The 25,240-nt window shown below is 38.1% G+C and overlaps 1 protein-coding gene across 5 annotated transcripts in view; it reads right to left on the bottom strand.

Moving 5' to 3' along the window:
* The window catches only part of RRAGB (Ras related GTP binding B), a 50,825-nt gene that overhangs the window by 5,616 nt on the left and 19,969 nt on the right, over window positions 1-25,240 (bottom strand). For 4 of the 5 annotated variants that reach the window (XM_029240883.1, XM_029240886.1, XM_029240885.1 and 1 more), the window contains 3 exons: window positions 8,749-8,971; window positions 5,727-5,822; window positions 3,443-3,565 (listed from right to left, as the gene is read on the bottom strand). In XM_029240883.1, coding sequence (XP_029096716.1) covers window positions 3,443-3,565; window positions 5,727-5,822; window positions 8,749-8,971 — 442 coding nt within the window. Of the gene's footprint in view, window positions 1-3,027; window positions 3,107-3,442; window positions 3,566-5,726; window positions 5,823-8,748; window positions 8,972-25,240 lie in introns of all 5 variants that reach the window. The other variant, XR_003796401.1, reaches the window with a different exon arrangement.

Below are 25,240 nucleotides of genomic sequence, written 5' to 3'. Positions count from 1 at the left end.
TGAACCAGAAAGAAACAAAAAATATGAACAGATCAATTACAAGAATGAAATTGAAACTGGGATTAAAAAACTCCCAACAAACCAAAGTCCAGGACCTGATGGCTTCACACATGAATTCTATCAAACATTTAGATAACACCTATCCTTCTGAAACTATTCCAAAAAATTGCAGAGGAAGGAACACTTGCAAACTCATTCTATGCGGTCACCATCACCCTGATAACCAAAACCAGACAAAGATACCACCAAAAAAGAAAATTACATGCCAATGTCACTGGTGAACATAGATGCAAAAATAGCCCTCAACAAAACACTAGCAAACCGAATCCAACAATACATTAAAAGGATCAGACCAAATGATCAAGTGGGATTTATCCCAGGGATGAAAGGACTTTTCAATATCCCCAAATCAATCGGTGTGATACACCACAGCAACAAACTGAAGAATAAAAACCATATGATCACCTCAATAGATGCAGAAAAAGCTCTTAAAAAAATTCAACACCCATGTATGATAAAAGCTCTCCAGAAAGTGGGCACAGAGAAAATTTACCTCAACATAATAAAGGCCATATATGACAAACCTACACCTAACATCATACTCAATGGTGAAAAGCTGAAAGCATTTCCTCTAAGATCAGGAACAAGACAAGGATATCCACTCTCACCACTTTTACTGAACATAGTTTTGGAAGTCCTAGCCATGGCAATCAGAAAAGAAAAAGAAATAAAAGGAATCCAAATTGGAAAAGAAGTAAAACAGTCTCTGTCTGCAGATGACATGATACTACTATACGCAGAAAATCCTAAAGATGCTACCAGAAAACTACTAGAACTCATCAATGAATTTGGTAAAGTTGTAGGATGCAAAATTAATACACAGAAATCTCTTGCGTTTCTATACACTAACAATGAAAGATCAGAAAGAGAAATTAAAGAAACAATCCCATTTACCAGTGCAGCAAAAAGAATAAAATACCTAGAAATAAACCTACCTAAGGAGGCAAAAGACCTGTACTTCAAAAAACTATAAGATGCTGATGAAAGAAATCAAAGATGACAGAAACAGACAGAAAGAAATACCATGTTTTTGGATTAGAAGAATCAATATTGTCAAAATGACTATACTACCCAAGACAATCTACATATTCAATGCAATCCCTATCAAATTACCAAGGGCATTTTTCACAGAACTAGAACAAAAAATCTTAAAATTTGTATGGAGACACAAAGACCCTGAATAGCCAAAGCAATTTTGAGAAAGAAAAACGGAACTGGAGGAATCAGGTTCCATGACTTCAGACTATACTACAAAGCTAAAGTCATCAAAACAGTATGGAACTGGCACAAAAACAGAAATATAGATCAACGGAATAGGATAGAAAGCCCAGAAATAAACCCACGCACCATGGTCAATTAACCTATGACAATGAAGGCAAGACTATATGATGGAGAAAAGACAGTCTCTTCAATAAATAGTGCTGGGAAAACTGGACAGCTACATGTAAAAAATATGAACATTCTTTAATACCATACACAAAAGTAAACTCAAAATGGATTAAAGACCTAAATGTAAGACTGGATACTCTAAACTCTTAGAGGAAAACATAGGCAGAACACTCTGACATAAATTGCAGCACAATCTTTTTCAATCCACATCTAGAGTAATGGAAATTAAAAAACAAAAAAACAAAAAACAAATGGGACTTAATTAAACTCAAAACCTTTTGCACAGCAAAGGAAACCATAAAGAAAGTGCAAAGACAACCCATAAAATTGGAGAAAATATTTGCAAATGATGTAGCAGACAAGGGATTAATCTCCAAAATTTACAAACAACTCATGTGGCTCAGTATGAAAAAAAAACAAACAACCCAATAAAAAAATGGGCAGAAGACCTAAATAGACATTTCTCGAAAGAAGACATACAGATGGCCAGGAGGCATGTGAAAAGATGCTCAACATTAGTAATTATTATAGAAATGCAAATCAAAACTACAATGAGGTACTACCTCACACCAGTCAGAACGGCCATCATCAAAAAGTCTACAAACAATAAATTCTGGAGAGGGTGTGGAGAAAAGGGAACCCTCTTGCACTGTTGGTGGGAATGTAAATTGGTACAGCCACTGTGGAGAACAGTATGAAGGTGCCTTAAAAAACTAAAATTAGAGCTACCATATGATCCAGGAATCCCACTCCTGGGCATATATCCAGAGAAAAACATGGCTTGAAAGGATACATGCACCCCAATGTTCATTTCAGCCCCGTTTACAATAGCCAAGACATGGAAGCAACCTAAACGTCCATCAACAGATGAATGGATAAAGAAGATGTGGTACATATATACAATGGAATATTACTCAGCCATTAAAAAGAATGAAATAATGCCATTTGCAGCAACATGGATGGACCTGGGGATTATCATACTAAGTGAAGTAAGTCAGACAAAGAAAGACAAATATATGATATTGCTTATATGTGGAATCCAAGAGAAATGATACAAATGAACTTGTTTACAAGACAGAAACAGACTCACAGACTTAGAGAAGGAACTTGTGGTTGCCAGGGGCGAAGGGTGGGGGTAGGGATAGATTGGGAGTTTGGGATTGAGATGTACACACTTCTATATTTAGAATAGATGGCCAACAGGGACCTACTGTACGGCATGGGGAACTCTGTTCAATATTTTGTAATAACCTAAATGAGAAAAGAATTTGAAAAAGGATACATGTGTATGTAAAAAACAAAAAAAGCAATAAATGTGTCTAAAATCATGAAGCACTGGTAGAGCTCAGAAACCAATTACTTACTGTGAGCTGCTCTTAGAGCTATATTTATTAAGCTGATCAGCAATTACTTAAGCGGTGCTTTGTGACAGCTCAAGCCAATTTCTATTAGTTATTTAAAAATTTTACTTATAAATATAATATTGGGTTTTGCATACCCCCTCATGGCCAAATACACAGTAGGTGCTAATATCATCGTTAAGCCGAATTTATAAGAAAAATAAAAATACCAACATACCTCTTTGCCCTTTCACCTCCCCATCTGAACTCTTAGCTACGTCACTGAGTTGACCATTACATCTCTTCCATGTTAAAAGCTTTAAACTCAAAGAAAAATACCCATCATTTCATAATAAAAGTCAATAGGAAATAGGAATTCTTTAACACAAATGAACAATTATTCACAAAAATAATCTAAACTCTATAGTAAGGCTTACCTGCAAACATCTAAGTTTTACTAATTACTAAAGATCCATGCACCAACGAACTTCTTTCAAGTTACTTGCTGACAATACTACTTTACAAATAAGGCTATGCATGGTGAAGTAATGACAAGAGGGAAAAAGGTTCTTTCTGAAAGTGGCAACATATTCTCCATTGCTGAATAGAAGAAGGTGAGTGTGAAGTACATCTGCAGAGCAGAAAGTTCTCACCAGAAAAGTGGCTCTCTCAAATAGAAGCACTTCATCAGCCTCAATAATTTCAGCAAAATTCCTTAGGTTCATTTCCAGCTGCTGAACATTGGGAATCAGCTGATAAACAATGCTGGACCAAGCCTAACAGAACAGAAGCACAGTGTAATATTACTAACAGGTAGCCAGTCCCAGATCTTTGCAAATGAGTAAGTATACTATAACATACAGACAGCAAAATATGGTGATAACTGAGTCCCAAACAAATTCTGGCAACAAGTATAACACAAACGAAGTGAGAAAATGAAGATAATATTTGATTTTTATCCTTCAGTTGGATTTTTAAAGTTTCAAACACTTTTGTAAAATACTTCTTTCCATTGATAATTAAAAATAAACAAATATTTAATTCTATCATATTACCTTAGGGAAGTTGAAAACTCTGATATACTGGGCTAAAGAACTTCTAATCCAGCCATTCAAACAGATATGTAAGTCCAATAGTGTAGATTGCTCTAAAGATCAGAACCTAATAATGCTATATTTAACATACATCTAAGAATCAATTTTATGAAAATATCAGAGCCACATAGAAAAATGGCCCCTCCCCTCAATGGGATAACATACAATAGAAATTACAAGAGAAATTAGTGGCATTATCATTCCAAAAGGCTTATTGTCAGCTTTATAAATTATTGATCCAATTGAATTAAAAACAGTCCACTGTGTGTTTGCCTAAAACTAACTTCATCCAGAGGAGTATGACTAAAATAAGGAGTTGAAATTAACCACACCCTCCCTCTATTCTCTTAAGGCTCTTTTATTTGAATTTTCATTATAATATTTCTTTCAATTTTGCTCCAATTTGTCTGGTAAGGTGTACAATGTTCTTCTCTCCCCTACTAGAGGGCAGGAACCTGGTCTTAGCCATCTGTGCGTCCAACAGCATCAAGCAGATTGCAATGAGTGCTTTTAGAATAAAACTTAATATAAAAATTTATGTCAGCTCTATGCAATATTGATGTAAGAGAGAGTAGAGCCATGTCTCTGTTCCAATTAGTTTTATTACTTAGGCATGGGGGTTCAGGTTCCAAGTTCCCAGGTCGGTGTTAATGTCACTGCTGAATTTACCTTGGAGAAGGCACCAAAGCTAACCACAGCAGAGACATTGTCACTCACAGCAGTGTTGTGATTAGCCAATTGTCTTTGGTCGTGTTATGTATTGCCATCCTTCACACCGCAGTTGGTTCTTATCAGTGCGTCATGTCCATCCTTATTCACGGTTACCTGTTCTATGGGAATAAGGCTTTGAGAGAAATTCGGCCCAAATTAATCTAGAACAGTATTTCCTAGATAGGTATCTCAAAATGATCTGTTATTAGAGTGAGGCTGGGTCAACATATTGGGGAAAAAATGAATTAGTTAAAAAAATAAATCAGTGGCTATGTTTAAAGTCCTATTGTTTTTCTCCTTGGCAAATCAGGTTTCTGTGCTTTTGGTTGTAGATACTTGTCAGATGGAGTTGATACTGAGGCTGTAGCTACAAGTCACAGAGAAGGATGCTTTCCTACCCAGACTTGTCAATGGATACCAGAAGCAGTCTGACCACAGGAGGACCCAAAAGGAGCCAGTCTTTCAACTAAATCAGTGGGAGAAAGGGAGGAAGCAGGATAAGGAGCCTATGTGCCAATAAGGTAATTTCAGCTTCATCCATAACACAGCTATTGTTTGTAACCTCTACAACTACTACAAGCAGTGTGGCATCCATTCCACCAATGGGAACAATCTCTCTGGTTGAAAGAATGCTAGTCTCTAATTTGGCATGAAAGTTGAAGCTATCATACTCTAGAAATAACATATCCCATTCTAAGACTCCCTTCTCCAATCTCTCCCCTAAATATTGTTCTTCTATTGCCATCCAAACTTAGGCAGACTAGCTTATATCCTGTAGAGGTACCTGAATATTAGATACAATTCCAGTCAGCACTGAGACCACAACAGGTCAAAATGGATGATGGTCAGTGAAACCTCTACTATCATGAAGATCTGTATCAAATTAATCAGGACCAAACTGGGTTAATTCAGTGTGATCTGGTAGGTATGTCGACCCAATCTAAGATCAAAACCAAAATTTCTTAAGGTTAAATTGGGTATTTTTCAAACAATTTATTGTAGATTATTTCTTCTTTTGGTTCAACACATCTAGATGGCTATGAAAGAGTTTAAAATCTTTTAGTTTTGATAATACCCTTCTAGCTTTTTTTTCATGCTCTTTAAATGAGAGAACTCAGGGAAACATACACACCTTATAGAGAGTTTCATCCCAGATAGATGTTCGGAAGCAAGAACATTCCAATGGGCGAGACAAACGCCTCAGATCTTCTTCTCGCTCTTTAAAAATCTGAAGTAAATAGACCAACATACTGATCAGCATATAACTAACAGCTCTCCTCTCTCACTGCAAGATCTGAGGTGTAATATTTTAGCATATTTTAAAGAGGGGCATTTCATTTTTCCTCAGAGGAATTTTTAAATGTGTACGTTACTTTACATACTAGGATGACAGAAATGATTTCAAGTCAGGTCTACAAAGTACAATGGCTACTAGAATTCTTCAGGACTGTGCTGCTTGTTTTGAGTACTCACTGAGAATACTATGCTGGAAAATAAAATTTACTATACAGAGGAATCTTAATAAAATATACCTAACATTCCAAATAATCCAATCTGGGTCATTTTTAAGATATGCATACCAATATCAAGATTTTATAAATCAAAATACTTCAACTTTTTGTAGATATCTTACTCTCATACACACACGCATACACATATATTATTTCTGTATGGACTGTATTTATTTGGCTACATAGATATAACAACCCCTTACACACAAATATCTATTCTTCTTGGCTATGTATCTATCTATATATGTGCCCATATATACATGGAAAAATATCTATTTATACAAATATAAACACATACACAGATATTTTCCAGGACTGGGTGGGCTTATAGTGAGTACACTGTTCACACTGTGATGGATAATTTTATGCAACCGCTAGGTTAGGCCACAATACCCAATTTAGATGTTGCTATGAAGGTATTTTTTAGATGAGATTAATATTTAAATCAGTGGATTTTTAGTAAAGCAGATCCCCCTCCATAATATGGGTAAGCTTTATATAACCAGTTGAAGGCCTTAAGAGAAAAAGACTGCCATTCCCCAGGAAGAGGGAATTCTGCCTTCCAGACTGCCTTCTGACTCAAGCTGCAACAAGGGTATCTAGCCTATCAGTCTGCCCTGCAGATTTCGGACTTGCCAGCCTCCACAATCATATGAGTCAATTCCTTAAAATTAATCAGTCTCTCTCTTATTCTCACTCTCTCTCTCTCTCTCTCTCTACACACACACACACACACACACACACACACACACACAAACACACTTCTTATTGGTTCTGTTTCTCTGAGGAACCCTGACTAATACACACACATAGAAGGAAACACCTATCTTGCTTGAAACTGATATTCAGGGAAGCACCCTAGCCATTTTATTCCAAAACCTCCAAGTCTGAAAGTTTAATGAAATAGAGTATACTTTTCTTAATTAAGCTTAAAATCCCACAAAGAACATTAATGTATCTTTGGGGATATTTACATAAGCATTTAGAAAACAATATGTCGATCACTAAAAATTACAAGCAATTTAAAAATCCATAAGGAGGTCATTTATTGGAATGCTCTAAGTTTTTCTGTTGCAAATTGGGCCAGGGAAACAAAACAGAAAACAGTAATAATAACAAACCCCTCACAAGCTCAAGATCAAGCTACATAAAGAATTTTCTGCTGAATTAAAACAGAATTGATATTTAGTGAGAGGGAGAAGGAATTAAAAAGAATACTCAAAAGTCCTTTCCAGAGTCAAATACAGAACCCTGTCAAGTGGTTTCTGAAAGCCTGTAAGCTAACCTAGAAACACCAAAACATACTCAAATACTGGAACACTGAAGGCAATCCTGTTACTAATTACGGGGAAAAAAAAGTATTCCTGACCACAGTTATTACCAAAAACTTCTTAAGTTATTACCAAAAAATTCTTAAGTTATAGGGGATCCTTAGACGCCTAGGTTCCAACCCAAAGAGGAACTGTATTCTTCTACATCACCAGTATATTCTAAAACTGCTTTCCTCAACTTTACCCTTGGAAATAGAGGATCTTCTCTTTCAGCTTAGACTTTAAAATCCAATCCTCTTATTTTATATGGAGCAAACTAAAGCTAGACTCTATTTGTGACTTGCCAGTCCTGGGGTCTCATAGCTAGCTAGGGGTTTGCCCTTTCTACTGTGTCTTTTCTTGTTTAAATTTATGTGTACTAACTCCCATGCCAGAAAAGAAGATAAATATACCATATCAGTGCAATTATGAGGGCCTTGGCATTGTGCCTAACACAGTATAGTTGGCATTTGAATTGGTGCATACCAGTTTCCTAGGTCAACCTAGTGACAGCTATGACCTTTCTTTATCTCACCCCTGGTGGGTCTTCTAGCCTTGACAATAACTGCCTGCTCTGAAGGACAGTAAAACAGTGGTATCAAATATATTTTAAAAGTACATAAAGCTGCTTAGTGATAACACACAGTCAGGATCCTTTCCTAAATTTGAAAATTATTTGCTAAATGAACATTATATTTCCCTTACCATGGAACATTTGTTTATGTGTTTTTTTGTTTGTTTTTGTTTTTGTTTTTTTTGCGGTACGCGGGCCTCTCACTGCTGTGGCCTCTCCCGCTGCAGAGCAAAGGCTCCGGACGCGCAGGCTCAGCGGCCATGGCTCACCGGCCCAGCCGCTCCACGGAATGTGGGATCCTCCCGGACCGGGGCACAAACCCGCGTCCCCTGCATCGGCAGGCGGACTCCCAGTCACTGCGCCACCAGGGAAGCCCCAAAGCTTTTTTTTTTTTTTTTTTTTTTTTTTGCGGTATGTGGGCCTCTCACTGTTGTGGCCTCTCCCGTTGCAGAGCACAGGCTCTGGATGCACAGGCTCAGCGGCCATGGCTCATGGGCCTAGCCGCTCTGTGGCATGTGAGATCTTCCCGGACCGGGGCACGATCCCGTGTCCCCTGCATCGGCAGGTGGACTCTCAACCACTGCGCCACCAGGGAAGCCCTGTTTATAAGTGTTTTTAAAAACAAATGTCAACTTTATTTTGAAAGCTTATGCTGAGATTTTTTTTTCCTAAAAAAGAATGGTACAAATGTACCTATATCTCTACAGAAGTCTACAAAGTATGTTAATTATTTGGTGCACCACCCATTCTATTTCTTACCAGGTCTCGTTGATCCTCCTGTACCAGATCCATTTTATGCACCAAGCAAAAGATTTTGGCATCTGGAGAATTCTGCAGAATGGCCTCCAGGCATGACTGGTAATAGTGCATGTCCTTTTCCAGTTCGCGGCTTTCCACATCAAAGACATAAATCAGAACCTCCACATTACGGAAGATGTTGTCTCGTTGGCTGGTGAAATAATTTTCCATGAAGGTGTCCTGTCTAGTAGGAAAAAAGATCTAGGTAATAAGCAAGTCATCACTTAATCACTCCTATTTACGATCTATTTTTGTTGGCTTAATCAGTGTGAAAGATAATCCTAAAGCTTCAAATTAAAGGGAAAATGATAGCAAATTAGGATGGCCTCACCTTCTTACTTCTTAAGCACATCTAGTGCCACCTTTTGCTCCTCTCCTTGTGTTCCAAATATACTTTGACCTTCCCTCAGTTCTAGTGGCCCATGGTCTATCCACCGAGGGGCCTTTACACATGCTTTTCACTCTGTCTCACATGCTATCCCCTTACTTTTATACATAATTAACTCCTACTTGTTCCACTGGATTTCAGTTCAATTCATACTTCCTCACAGAAACTATCCCTGACCTCACTGACTTGGGCAAATCTAGTCACCATAGGCAATTATATTAACACATTGGTTTTATTTTTAACACTCACCACAAGTGTGATATTATACATATTTGTGTGAGTTTTTAATTAATGGCATTCGATCCCCTAGATGGCAAGCTCCATGAAGGTAAGGACCATGTCTGCTACAGTTTGACATTGTTTCCCAGCTTTTAGCACAGAGCTTGCCACAGAATAGTTGCTCAATGAATATTTACTGAATAAAAAACTAGTCAAACACTCTAAACTATATGAAAATGGCCCCAAGTTAACATTTTAGCAGAATGTTGCTCTTTGCTCCTTAGGCTGTGTGCTGCTTCCCAAGAAATTCTCAATTGCCAGCTAGATAGATGAATACAGTAGTGTTCTGTCTTAAACAAAAAAATCAAGGGGTGGCATCAACAACATGGTGGAATGAAAAGCTACCTCTGTCACTCCCCTTCAATCTACAACCAGTAAAACATTCACAACTCAACAAAGGTACTTTTGTCCAACACAGCAGGATGCTAGAGAATTCCACACACCTGTACATCTAAAGATGGATGGACTGGAACAGATAGAGGAGGCAGAACTGAAGGAACAGTAGAGGTAGTGCCTATAATCCTGGCCCTCTGGCCATGGCAGCTAAGCCTGCAGCCCCAGAGAACCTGGTAGCAGCAGAGCAGACAGCACACACAACACCAGCCTCCTGGCTGCAGTGGCACCCATGGCCACATCTAACTGTACATCCGTGGGAATGGGGCCTGTGGCCCTGTCCCTCCAGCCACTGAGGTGCCCAAGTCTCCAGTCCCTCTGCTCTCCCACCAGCAGTGGCAGAGCCTAAGAACCTTAGAAAACCAGATAAGGAAGAGGCACTGGTATGACCCTGGCTTCCCCAACCCCTTCCCCCTGTGGTGCCTGAGCCTGTGAGCCTGTGACTCAGAGGATCCTGAAAGCAAGAGAAGAACCCATCATCCAGGTGAACCAGGCAGCTTCTGCCAGTGACAAAGGCAGAAGCAAGGTGCCAATGACCAAGAAAACACCAGAAGTGATAATGAGAGTTGGGACAGGGGGCACACCTCTGACAGAGGCAGCTCAGGTAAGAGAAACCAAAAACTTGTGCTATAGTACCACCTATGGAAAAAGAAAAGACCCCTAATTTCTAACTTGTCTCACTTCACATGCTCTGGCAGAAGGAAGTACCATGAAGAAGCACAGTAACACCACACCACAAAAAGAAAATGACAATTCTCCAGAAACCAAAGTTAAAGTCACATAATAGTGTGATCTGATAGAGAATTTAAAATAGCTGTCATGAAGAAATTCAACAAGCTACATGAAAACTCAGAAAGGCACATCAATTAGCTCAGGAATAAAATTAATAAACAGGAATGCTTTACCAAAAAGGTTGAAACTAAAAAAAAGAACTAAAATTCTGGAGCTGAAAAACTCAATAAATGAGATAAAGAATGCATTAAAAAGCACTGGAAATAAGGCAGACCATATGGAAGAATCAGTGAGTGTGAAGATAGAAATCTAGAAAAGATACAAGTAGAAGAGGAAAGAAAAATAAGATGCAAAAAAATGAGGAAATTCTACAAGAGCTATCTGACTCTTAAGTAGGGCAACATTAGGATAATGGACATCACCGAAAGAGAAAAGAGGGAGAAGGGAGCAGAGAGTTTATTTAAACAAATAATAGCTGAGAATTTCCTAAACTGTGGAAGGAACTGGATAGACAACTCCATGAAGCTAAGAGAACACGTAATTACCTAAACGCAAAAAGACCTTCTCCAAGACACATATTAAAACTGCCAAAAGTCTATGACAAAGAATTTTGTAGGCAGCCAGGGAGAAAAAAATGGTAAACTACAAAGGAACCTAAATTAGGCTATCAGCAGATTTCTAAGTAGAAACTCTATAGGTCAGGTGGGAATGGAATGACATTATCAAAATACTAAAAGATAAAAGTTGTCACCCAAGAATACTGTATCCACCAAAGTTATCATTCAGATATGAAGGAGAAGTAAAGACTTTCACAGACAAACAAAAACTGAGGGAGTTCATCAACACTAGACCTGCCTTACAAGAGATGCTGAACAGAGGTTGTATACCAGAAACAAAGACAAAAGTACACAAAACTTGGAGTAAGGTGATAGACAGAAAGAATCAGAAAATTGCAACTATTTATCAGAAAAGGTTCTTAAACACTTTATTACAGTATAAAGATTAAAAAAGGGAGAAAATGCAGAAAAAATAACTATAGCTATTTCAGTTTGGTAACAAACTTACAATGTAAAAAGGGAAAGTTTGAGACAACAAAAACACAAAAGGGGAAGAGGAAAACCATACAGTTAAATGAAGATAAGACGCTATCAGCAGAAAAACTATTTATCTATGTGACATTTGATACAAACTTCATGTTAATTACAAAACATAAATCTAGAACAGAGACACAAAACAAAATGAGGAAACTGAGAAAAATATCATAGAAAACCACCAAACAAAAATGGAAGACAAAAACGCAAGGAAAAAGAAACAATGAGCCCGTCCTGATGAAAGGGAAGTTGGAGACTGAGTTGGTCACCACATTGGGACACTCCTGGCAGGGAAGCAGCACAGAAACGACCATGTGGCTGACAGGGTCTTGGTGTTCCACCTGGGTGTTAGGCCTGAGACTCAGAGGTGGGAGAGCCAAGTCTAGGACATTGGACCACCAGAGACTTCCCAGCCCGATTTAATATCAAACGGTGAAAGCTCTCACAGAGATCTCCATCTCAACGCAAAGACCCAGCTCCACTGAACAACCAGCAAAATACAGTGCTGGACACCCTATGCTAAACAACTAGCAAGTCAGGAAAACAAACACAGCCATTAGCAGAGAGGCTGCCTAAAATCATACAAAGTTCACAGACAACCCAAACCACACCACTGAGCATGGCCCTGCCCAGCAGAAAGACAAGATCCAGTCCCACCCACGAGAACACAGGTACCAGTCCCCCCCACCAGGAAGCCTACAGAAGCCACTGAACCAACCTCACCCACTGGGGGCAGACACCAAAAACAACGGGAACTACGAACAGGCAACCTGCAAAAAGGAGACCCCAAACACAGTAAGTTAAAAAAAAAATGAAAAGACAGAGAAAAATGCATGAGATGAAGGAGCAATGTAAAAACAAACCAGACCAAACAAATGAAGAGGAAATAAGCAGTCTACATGAAAAACAATTCAAAGTAATGAGAGTAAAGATGATCCAAAACCTTGGAAACAGAAGGGAGAAAATACAAAAAACCTTTCACAAGGACCTAGAAGAATTAAAGAGCAAACAAACAATGATGAACAACACAATGAATGAAATTAAAAATTCTTTAGAAGGAATAAACAGCAGAATAACTGAGGCAGAAGAATGGATAAGTGACCTGGAAGATAAAATAGTGGAAATAACTGCCACAGAGCAGAATAAAGAAAAAAAAATGAAAAGAATTGAGGACAGGCTCACAGACCTCTGAGACAACATTAAACACATGAACATTCGAATTATAGGAGTCCCAGAAGAAGAAGAGCAAAAGTAAGGGTCTAAGAAAATATTTGAAGGGATTATAGTTGAAAACTTCTCTAACATGGGAAAAGAAATAGTCACTCAAGTACAGGAAGCACAGAGAATCCCATATAGGATAAATCCAAGGAGAAACATGCAAAGAAACATATTAATCAAACTATCAAAAATTAAATACAAAGAAAAAATGCTAAAAGCAGCAAGGGTAAAGCCACAAATAACATACAATGGAATACCCATAAGGTTAATAGCTGATCTTTCAGCAGAAACTCTGCAAGCCAGAAGGGAGTGGTAGGACATATTTAAAGTGATGAAAGGGAAAAACCTACAACCAAGATTACTCTACACAGTAAGGAACTCATTCAGATTCAATGGAGAAATTAAAATCTTTACTGATAAGCAAAAGCTAAGGGAATTCAGTACCACCAAAACAGCTTTACAACACATGCTAAAGGAACTTCTCTAGGCAGGAAACACAAGAGAAGGAAAAGCCCTACAGTAACAAACCCAAAACAATTAAGAAAATGGTAATAGGAACATACATATCAATAGCTACCTTAAATGTAAATGGATTCAATGCTCCAACCAAAACACACAGACTGGCAGAAGGGATTCAAAAACAAGACCCGTATATATGCTACCTACAAGAGACCCACTTCAGACCAAGGGACACATAAAGACTGAAACTGAAAGGGTGGAAAAAGATATTCCACGCAAATGGAAATCAAAAGAAAGCTGGAGGAGGAATTCTCATGTCAGACAAAATAGACTTTAAAATACAGACAAGAGACAAAGAAGGACACTACATGATGATCAAGGGATCAATCCAAGAAGAAGAGAAAACAACTGTAAATATTTATGTACCCAACATAAGAGCACCTCAATACAAAAGGCAAATACTAACAGGCACAGAAGGGGAAATCGACAGTAACACAACAATAGTAGGGGACTTTAACACCACACTTTCACCAATGAACAGATCATCCAAAATGAAAATAAATTAGGAAACACAAGCCTTAAATGACACATTAGATAAGATGGACTTAATTGATATTTATAGGACATTCCATCGAAAAACAACAGAATACATTTTGTTCTCAAGTGCTCATGGAACATTCTCCAGGATAGATTCATATCTTCAGAAAAATCAAGCATTGGTAAATATAAAAAAATTGAAACCGTGTCAAGTATCTTTTCCAACCACAATGCTATGAGACTAGGTATCAATTACAGTAAAAAAAAAAAAAAAAACTAAAAGATACAAACACATGGAGGCTAAACAATACACTACTTCATAACCAAGAAATCACTGAAAAAAATCAAAGAGGAAATCAAAAAATACCTAGAAACAAATGACAATGAAAACATAATGACTCAAAACCTATGGGATGCAGCAAAAGCAGTTTTAAGAGGGAAGATTATAGCAATACAACCCTACCTCAAGAAACAAGAAACATCTCAAATAAAGAACCTAATGTTACACCTAAAGCAATTAGAGAAAGAAGAACACAAAAACCCCAAAGTGAGCAGAAGGAAAGAAATCATAAAGATCAGCTCAGAAATAAATGAAAAAGAAATGAAGGAAACGATAGCAAAGATCAATAAAACTAAAGGCTGGTTCTTTGAGAAGATAAACAAAATTGATAAACCGTTAGCCAGACTCATCACGGAAAAAAGGGAGAAGACACAAATCAACAAGATTAGAAATGAAAAAGAAGTAACATCTGACACTGCAGAAAGACAAAGGATCATGATTGATTACTACAAGCAACTATATGCCAATAAAATGGACAACCTGGAAGAAATGGACAAATTCTTAGAAATGCACAACCTTTCAAGATGGAACCAGGAAGAAATAGAAAATATAAACAGACCAAGCACTGAAATTGAAACTGTGATTAAAAATCTTCCAACAAACAAAAGTCCAGGACCAGATGGCTTCACAGGTGAATTCTACCAAACATTTAGAGAAGAGCTAACACCTAACCTTCTCAAATGCTTCCAAAATATAGCAGAGGAAGGAATACTCCCAAACTCATTCTACAAGGCCACCATCACCCTGATACCAAAACCAGACAAAGATGTCACAAAAAAAGAAAACTACAGGCCAATATCACTGATGAACATAAATGCAAAAATTCCCAACAAAATACTAACAAACAGAATCCAACAGCACATTAAAAGGACCATACACCATAATCAAGTGGGGTTTATCCCAGGAATGCAAGGATTCTTCAATATACGCAAATCAATCAACGTGATACACCATATTAACAAATTGAAGGAGAAAAACCATATGATAATCTCAAAAGATGCAGAAAAAGCTTTCAACAAAATTCAATACCCATATATTATAAAAGCTCTCCAGAAAGCAGGCATAGAGGGGACTTACCTCAACATAATAAAGGCCATATATGACAAACCCACAGCCAACATTGTTCTCAATGGTGAACAACTGAAACCATTTCCTCTAAGGTCAGCAGCAAGACAAGGCTGCCCACCTGCACCACTACTATTCAACATTGTTTTGGAAGTTTTAGCCACGGCAATCAGAGAAGAAAAGGAAATAAAAGGAATCCAAATCAGAAAAGAATAAATAAAACTGCCACTGTTTGCAGATGGCATGATACTATACATAGAGAATCCTAAAGATGCTACCAGAAAACTGCTGGACCTCATCAATGAATTTGGCCAAGTTGCAGGATGCAAAATTAATGCACTGAAATCTCTGGCATTCCTATACACTAAGGACGAAAAATCTTAATGAGAAATTACAAAAATACTCCCATTTACCACTGCAACAAGAAGAATAAAATACCTAGGAATAAACCTATCTAAGGAGACAAAAGACCTGTATGCAAAAAACTATAAGACACTGATGAAAGAAATTAAAGATGATACAAAGAGATGGAGAGATATACCATGTTCTTGGATTGGAAGAATCAACACTGTGAAAATGAGTTTACTACCCAAAGCAATCTACAGATTCAATGCAATCTCTATCAAACTACCACTGGCATTTTTCACAGAACTAGAACAAAAAATTTCACAATTTGTATGGAAACACAAAAGACCCTGAAGAAAGAAAACCGGAGCTGGAGGAATCAGGCTCCCTAACTTCAGACTATACTACAAAGCTACAGTAATCAAGACAGTATGGTACTGGCACAAGAAGAGAAATACTGATCAATGGAACAGGAAAGAAAGCCCAGAGATAAACCCACACACATATGGTCACCTTATCTTTGATAAGGGAGTCACGAATATACAGTGGAGAAAACACAGTCTCTTCAATACGTGGTGCTGGGAAAACTGGACAGGTACATGTAAAAGAATGAAATTAGAACACTCCCTAACACCAAACACAAAAGTAGACTCAAAATGGACTAAAGACCTAAATGTAAGGCCAGACACTATAAAACTCTTAGAGGAAAACATAGGCAGAATACTCTATGGCATAAAACACAGCAAGATCCTTTTTGACCCACCTCCTAGAGAAGTGGAAGTAAAAACAAAAATAAACAAATGATACCTAATGAAACTTAAAAGCTTTTGCACATCAAATGAAACCATAAAGAAGACGAAAAGACAATACTCCAAATGGGAGAAAATATTTGCAAACAAAGCAGCTGACAAAGGTTTAACCTCCAAAATACAGAAGTAGTGCATGCAGCTCAACATCGAAAAAACACACAACTGAATGCAAAAATGGGCAGAAGACCTAAATAGACATTTCTGCAAAGAAGATATACAGATTTTCAAAAAACACATGGAAGGATGCTCTAAATCACTAATCATTAGAGAAATGCAAATCAAAACCACAATGAGGTATCATGTCATATGCATCAGAATGGCCAACATCAAAAAATCTACAAACAGTAAACGCTGGAGAGGGTTTGGAGAAAAGGGAATCCTCTTGCACTTGTGGTGGGAATGTAAATTAACACAGCCACTATGGTGAACAGTATGGAGGTTCCTTAAAAAGCTAAAAATAGAACTACCATATGACCCAGCAATACCACTACTGGGCATATACGGAGAAAACCATAATTCAAAAAGAGACATGTACCACAATGTTTACTGCAGCACTATTTACAATAGTCAGGACATGGAAGCAACCTAAGTGTCCATCAACAGATTAACGGATAGAGTAGATGTGGCATATATATACAATGGAATATTACTCAGCCATAAAAAGAAACGAAACTGAGTTATTTTTAGTGAGCTGGATGGACCTAGTCTGTCATACAGAGTGAAGTCAGAAAGAGAAAAACAAATACCATACACTAACACATATATATGGGATCTTAAAAAAATGGTTCTGATGAACCTAGGGGCAGGACAGGAATAAAGCCGCAGACATAGAGAATGGACTTGAGGACATGGAGAGGGTGATGGGTAAGCTGCAACGAAGTGAGCGAGTAGCACTGACATATATACACTATCAAATCTTGTACAGCAGAAATTAACACAACATTGTAAAGCAATTATACTCCAATAAAGATGTTAGAAAAAGGAAACAATGATAATATAGAGCAAGCAGAAATCAGAAGATAAAATGGCAGTACTAAGTACTCATCCATCAATAATCACCCAAAATGTAAATGAACTGAATTCACCAATCAAAAGACACAGAATAGCTGGAGAGGTTATAAAACAATACTCAACTCTGTGTTGCCTCCATGAGATTCACCTCAGCTCTATAGGCTAAAAGTAAACAGACAGAAGGTGACTGTCTAAGCAAATGTCAGTGAAAAGAAAGTGGGTGTAGCCATACTCATATCACACAAAATGGACTTCAAGCCGAAAAAGGGTAGTAAGAGATAAAAATGATATAACAGTGATTAATATGGGAGCACCAAAACATATAAAGCAATTATTAACAGAAGAAAACAAATTGACAGCAATGTGATAATAGCAGGGAACTTTAACACCAATACCCCACTTACATCAATGGATAGATCATCCAGACAGATGGCCTTAAATGAAGGAAATGCTGGCCTTAAATGAAATATCAAACCAGATGGATTTGATAGATTTGTACAGAACATTCCATCCAAATGCAGCAGAACACAAATTTTTCTGCACATGGAACTTTCTGAGAGATAGGCCATATGTTGTAACACAAAACAAGGCTCAATAAATTTAAGAAGACTGAAATCATATCAAGCATCTTTTCTGACAATGGTATGAAACAAATCAACCACAAGAATAAAGCTGGAAAAATAACAAATATGTGGAGACTGAACAACATGTTACTGAACAATATTGGGTTAATGAAGAAATCAAAGGAGAAATCAAAAACTACCTGAAGACAAATGAAAATATGACATATCAAAATCTATGTGATCCAGCAAAGTGGCACAAATAAGGAAGTTTATAGTAATACAGGTCTACCTCAAGAAACAAGAAAAATCTCAAATAAATAACTTTATACCTAAAGGAACTAGAAAAAGAAGAACAAAGCCCAAGATCAGTAAAAGAAAGTAAATAACAAAGATCAGAGCAGATATAAATGAAATAGAGACTAAAAGGACTAGAGAAAAGGTCAATGAAATTAACAGTGGGTTCTTTTGAAGAATAAAAAAACCTGACAAACCATTAGCTAGACTCACAAAGAAGAAAAGAGAGAAAATCCTGATTAAAAAATCAGAAACAAAAGAGAAGAGTAACAAAAGATACCACAGAAATACAAAGGATTATAAGAGAATACTATGAACAGCTATATTCCAACAAATTGGACAACCTAGAAGAAATGGACAAATTCTTAGAATCATACAACCTTCTATGACAGAAACATGAAGAAATAGTTTGAACAGACTGATCACTAGTAAAGAGATTAAAACAGTAATCGAAATGCTACCAAAAAACAAAAGTCCAGGACCACACGGTTTCACAGATGAATTCTACCAAACATTCAAGGAAGATTTAATATCTATCCTTCCCAAACTACTCCAAAAAACTGAAGAGAAGGGAACACTTCCTAACTAATTTTATGAGGCCTACATTACCATGATACCAAAACCAGACAAAGCCAACACACACAAAAAGAAAATTACAAGCCAATATCTCTGATGCACATAGATGCAAAAATCCTCAATAAAATAATAGCAAACCAAATACAATGCATTAAAAGCATCATGCACCATGATCTGGTGGGATTTATTCCAGTTATACAAGGATGGTTCAACACCTGCAAATCAAGCCATGTGATATACCACATTAACAAAATAAAGTATAAAAATCATATGATTATCTGAGTAACTGCAGAAAAATCATTTGACAAGATTCAACACACTTTTATGATAAAACTCTCAATAAAGTAGATATAAAAAGAATGTACCTCAACATAATAAAGGCCATATATGAAAAACCCAGAGCTAACATCATACTCAATGGTGAAAAACTGAAAGCTATTCCTCTAAAATCAGGAACAAGACAAGAATGCCCACCCTAGCCACTTTTATTCAACATAGTATTGGAAGTCCTAGCAAGAGCAATTAGGCAAGAAAAGGAAATAAAAGACATCCAAATTGGAAAGAAAGAAGTAAAACTGTTACTATTTGTAGATGACATGATTTTATACATAGAAAATCCTGAAGTCTCCACCAAAAAAAACTATTAGAAATAAGAAACAAAGACATTAACTTTGCAGGATATGAAATCAATATACAAAAATCTGTTGTATTTCTATACACCAATAATGAGCTAGTAGAAAGAGAGATTAAGTAAACAATACCATTTATAATTGTGACAAAAAGAATAAAATACCTAGGAATAAATTTAACCAAGGAAGTAAAAAAGAACTGTACACTGAAATCTATAAATCAATGATGAAAGGAATTGAAGAAACAAATAAATGGGAAGATATTCTCTGCTCTTGGATTAGAAGAATTAGTATCGTTAAAATGTCTCTATTACCCAAAGCAACATAAAAACTGAATGCAATCCCTATCAAAATTCTAACAACATTTTTCACAGAAATACATCAAATAATCCTAAAATTTGAAATTTTTATGGAAACATAGAAGATCCCAAATAGACAAAGCAATCCTGAAAAAAAGAACAAAGCTGGAGGTACATCACTCCCTGATTTCAAAATATACTACAAAGCCACAGTAATCAAAACTGAATGGTATTGGCAGAAAAACACACACAGAGCAAGGAGCAGAATTGAGAGCCTAGAAATAAACCATGCATATATGGATAATTAATTTACAACAAAGGAGCAAGAACACACTGTGGAGAAAGAATAGTCTCTTCAATAAATGGTGTTGGAAAAAATGAAGAGTGACATGCAAAAACGTGAAACTAGACCAATATCACACCATACAGAAAAAAATAACTGAAAATGGTTTAAGAACTTCAACACAAGATTTGAAACCATAAAACTCCTAGGAGAAAACATAGGCAGTATGCTCTTTGATATCAGTCTTAGCAATGTCTTTCTAGATATGTCTCCTCAGACAAAGGAAACAAAAGCAAAAATAAACAAATGGCACTACATCAAAATAAAAAGCTTATGCATAGCAAAAGAAACCATCAATAGAACAAAAAGGCAACCTACTGAATGGAAAAAGATATTTGAAAATCATATATCTGATAAGCAGTCAATATCCAAAATACATAAAGAATTCATACAAACTCATCAACAACAAAACAAGCAACCTGATTAAAAAATGGGAAGAGCAGGGCTTCCCTGGTGGCGCAGTGGTTGCGAGTCCGCCTGCCGATGCAGGGGACATGGGTTTGTGCCCCGGTCCGGGAAGATCCCACATGCCGCGGAGCGGCTAGGCACATGAGCCATGGCCGCTGAGCCTGCGCATCCGAAGCCTGTGCTCCACAACGGGAGAGGCCACAACAGTGAGAGGCCCACGTACCAAAAAAAAAAAAAAAAAGGGAAGAGCAGCTAAATAGAAATTTTCCCAAAGATATACAGATGGCCAACAGGCACATGAAAAGATGTTAAATGTCACTGATTAGTATGGAAATGTAAATCTAAACCACAATAATATACTGACTTACGCCCCTTAGATTGCCTATTATCAAAAAGGCAAGAAATAACAAGTGTAGAAATAACAAGTGTAGAAAGGGGAACCTTCATATGTTGTTTGTGGGAATGTAAATTGGTGCAGCGACTATGGAAGAAATATGGAGAGTCCTCAAAAATAAAAAATATGGACTTCCCTGGTGGTGCAGTGGTGAGGAATCTGCCTGCTAATGGAGGGGACACAGGTTTGATCCCTGGTACAGGAAGATCCCACATGTCATGGAGCAACTAAGCTCATGTGCCACAACTACTGAGCCTGCACTCTAGAGCCTGTGAGCCACAACTACTGAAGCCCTCATGCCTAGAGCCCATGTTCCGCAACAAGAGAAGCTACAGGAACGAGAAGCCTATGGATCACAAAGAAGAGCAGCCCCCACTTGATGCAACTAGAGAAAGCCCGTGTGCAGCAACAAAGCCGAAAAAAAATACATAAATAAATAAAATGTAAAAATACATCAAGAATAGAACTACCATATGATCCAGCTATCCCACTTCCAGGTATTTATCCAAAGAATATGAAAACACTAATTTGAAAAGATACATGCACCCCTATGTTCACTGCGGCATTATTTATAATAGCCAAGATATGGAAACCACCTAAGTGCCCATTAAGAGATGAACGGATGAAAAAGATATGGTATCGGAGGAGGAGCTTCAAGATGGCAGAAGAGTGAGATGCGGAGATCACCTTCCTTCCCACAAATACATCAGAAATACATCTACATGTGGAACAACTCCTACAGAACACCTACTGAACGCTGGCAGAAGACCTCAGACCTCCCCAAAGGCAAGAAACTCCCCATGTAACTGGGTAGGGCAAAAAAAAAAAAAAAAAGAAACAACAGACAAAAGAATAAAGATGGGACCTGCACCAACGGGAGGGAGCTGTGAAGGAGGAAAGGTTTCCACACACTAGGAAGCCCCTTCGTGGGCGGAGACTGCGGGGAGCAGAGGGAGGAAGCTTTGGAGCCACAGAGGACAGCGCAGAAACAGGGGTGCGAAGGGCAAAGTGGAGAGATCCCACACAGGGGATCAGTGCTAACGAGCACTCACCAGCCCGAGAGGCTTGCCTGCTCACCCGCCCCAGCGGGTGAGGGCTGGGAGCTGAGGCTTGGGCTTCAGAGCTCAGGACCCAGGGAGAGGACTCAGGTTGGCTGCATGAACAGAGCCTGAAGGGGCTAGTGCACCACAACTAGCCGGGAGGGAGTCCAGGAAAAAGTCTGGAGCTGCCAAAGAGGGAAGAGACTTTTTCTTGCCTCTTTGTTTCCTGGTGCATGAGGAGAGGGGATTAAGAGTGCTGTTTAAAGGAACTCCAGAGATGTGTGCGAGCCGCAGCTAACAGCGTGGACCCCAGAGACAGATATGGGATGCTAAGGCTGCTGCTGCAGCCACCAAGAAGCCTGCATGAAAGCACAGGTCACTATCCTCACCTCCCGTCCTGGGAGCCTGTGCAGCCTGCCATAGCCAGGGTCCCGTGATGCAGGGACAACTACCCCGGGAGAACACATGGCGCGCCTTAGGTTGGTGCAACGTCATGCTGGCCTCTGCCGCCGCAGGCTCAACCAGCACTCCGTTCCCCTCCCTCTCCCATGCCTCAGTGAGTCAGAGACCCCGAATCAGCTGCTCCTTTAACACCATCCTGTCTCAGCGAAGAACAGAGGCCCTCAGGTGACCTACAGGCAGAAGCAGGTCCAAATACAAAGCTGAACCCTGGGAGCTGTGCGAACAAAGAAGAGAAAGGGAAATTTCTCCCAGCAGCTTCAGGAGCAGCAGATTAAATCTGCACAATCAACGTGATGTACCCTGCATCTGTGGAACACCCGAACACACAACGAATCATCCCAAATTGAGGAGGTGGATGTTGGGATCAACGATGTATATATTTTTTTCCCTTTTTCACTTTTTGTGAGCGTGTATCTGTATGCTTCTGTATGTGATATTGTCCTAGGTGTCTGTCCGTCCGTTTTTTTTACTTTAAAAAATTGTTTCCTTAATAATTATTTTTTATTTTAATAACTTTATTTTATTTTACTTTACTTTATTTTACCTTATCCTCTTTCTTTTTTTCTTTCCGTTTTTTCTCCCTTTTCTTCTGAGCCGTGTGGATGAAAGGCTCTTGGTGCTCCAGCCAGGAGTCAGTGCTGTACCTCAGAGGTGGGAGAGCCAAGTTCAGGACACTGGTACACAAGAGACCTCCCAGCTCCACGTAATATCAAACGGCAAAAATCTCCAGAGATCTCCATCTCAATGCCAAGACCCAGCTCCACTCAATGACTAGCAAGCTACAGTGCTGGACACCCTATGCCAAAAAACTAGAAAGACAGGAACACAACCCCATCTATTAGCACAGAGGCTGCCTAAAATCATAATAAGGACATAGACACCCCAAAACACACCACCAGATGTAGACCTGTTCACCAGAAAGAAAAGATCCAGCCTCATCCACCAGAACACAGGCACTAGTCCCCTAGACCAGGAAGCCTACACAACCTACTGAACCAACCTTAGCCACTGGGGACAGACACCAAAAACAACGGGAAATACGAACCTGCAGCCTGTGAAAAGGAGACCCCAAACAAAGTAACTTAAGCAAAATGAGAAGACAGAGAAACACACAGCAGATGAAAGAGCAAGGCAAAAACCCACCAGACTTAACAAATGAAGAGGAAATAGACAGTCTACCTGAAAAAGAATTCAGAGTAATGATAGTAAAGATGGTCCAAAATCTTGGAAATGGAAAGGAGAAAATAAAAGAAATGTGTAACAAGGACCCAGAACTAAAGAGCAAACAAACAGTGATTAACAACACAATAAATGAAATTAAAATTTCTCTAGAAGGAATCAACAGCATAATAACTGAGGCAGAAGGACAGATAAGTGACCTAGAAGAAAAAATAGGGGAAATAACTACAGCAGAGCAGAATAAACAATGAAAACAATTGAGGACAGTCTCAGAGACCTCTGGAATACCACTAAATGTACCAACATTCGAATTATAGGGGTCCCAGAAGAAGAAGAGAAAAAGAAAGGGACTGAGGAAATATTTGAAGAGATTATAGTTGAAAACTTCCCTAATATGGGAAAGAAAAGAGTTAATCAAGTCCAGGAAACACAGAGAGTCCCATACAGGATAAATCGAAGGAGAAGCATGCCAAGACACATATTAATCAAACTATCAAAAATTAAATCCAAAGAAAACATATTAAAAGCAGCAAGGGAAAAACAACAAATAACATACAAGGGAATCCCCAAAAGGTTCACAGCTGATCTTTCAGCAGAAACTCTGCAAGACAGAAGGGACTGGCAGGACATATTTAAAGTGATGAAGGAGAAAAACCTGCAAACAAGATTACTCTACCCAGCAAGGATCTCATTCAGATTTGATGGAGAAATTAAAACCTTTACAGACGAGCAAAAGCTGAGAGAGTTCAGCACCACCAAACCAGCTTTACAACAAATGCTAAAGGAACTTCTCTAGGCAAGAAACACAAGAGAAGGAAAAGACCTAAAATAAAAAACCCAAAACAATTAAGAAAATGGTAATAGGAACATACATATCGATAAGTACCTTAAATGTAAATGGATTAAATGCTCCAACCAAAAGACACAGACTGGCTGAATTGATACAAAAACAAGACCCGTATATATGCTGTCTACAAGAGAACCACTTCAGACTTAGGGACACATACAGACTGAAAGTGAGGGGATGGAAAAAAGTTATTCCATGCAAATGGAAATCAAAGGAAAGCTGGAGTAGCAATACTCATATCAGATAAAATAGACTTTAAAATAAAGGATGTTACAACAGACAAGGAAGGACACTACATAATAATCAAGGTATCAATCCAACATGAAGAGATAATAATTATAAATATATATGCACCCAACATAGGAGCACAACAATACATAAGGCAACTGCTAACAGCTATAAAAGAGGAAATCGACAGTAACACAATAATAGTGGGGGACTTTAACACCTCACTTACACCAATGGACAGATCATCCAAAATGAAAATAAATAAGGAAACAACACCTTTAAATGACACAACAGACAAGATAGATTTAATTGATAGTTATAGAACATTCCATCCAGAAGCAGCAGATTACAATTTCTTCTCAAGTGCACACGAAACATTCTCCAGGACAGATCACAACTTGGGTTACAAATCAAGCCACAGTAAATTTAATAAAACTGAAAGCATAGCAAGCATCTTTTCTGACCACAATGCTATGAGATTAGAAATGAATTACAGGGGAAAAAACATAAAAAACACAAACACA

Source organism: Monodon monoceros, unplaced genomic scaffold (genome assembly GCF_005190385.1).
Source record: "Monodon monoceros isolate NGI ecotype Baffin Bay Population unplaced genomic scaffold, NGI_Narwhal_1 Super_Scaffold_22, whole genome shotgun sequence".
Taxonomy (NCBI): Eukaryota; Metazoa; Chordata; class Mammalia; order Artiodactyla; family Monodontidae; genus Monodon; species Monodon monoceros.
The sequence above is the reverse complement of the archived record's forward strand: the minus strand, read 5'-3'. Positions and strand labels throughout refer to the sequence as shown.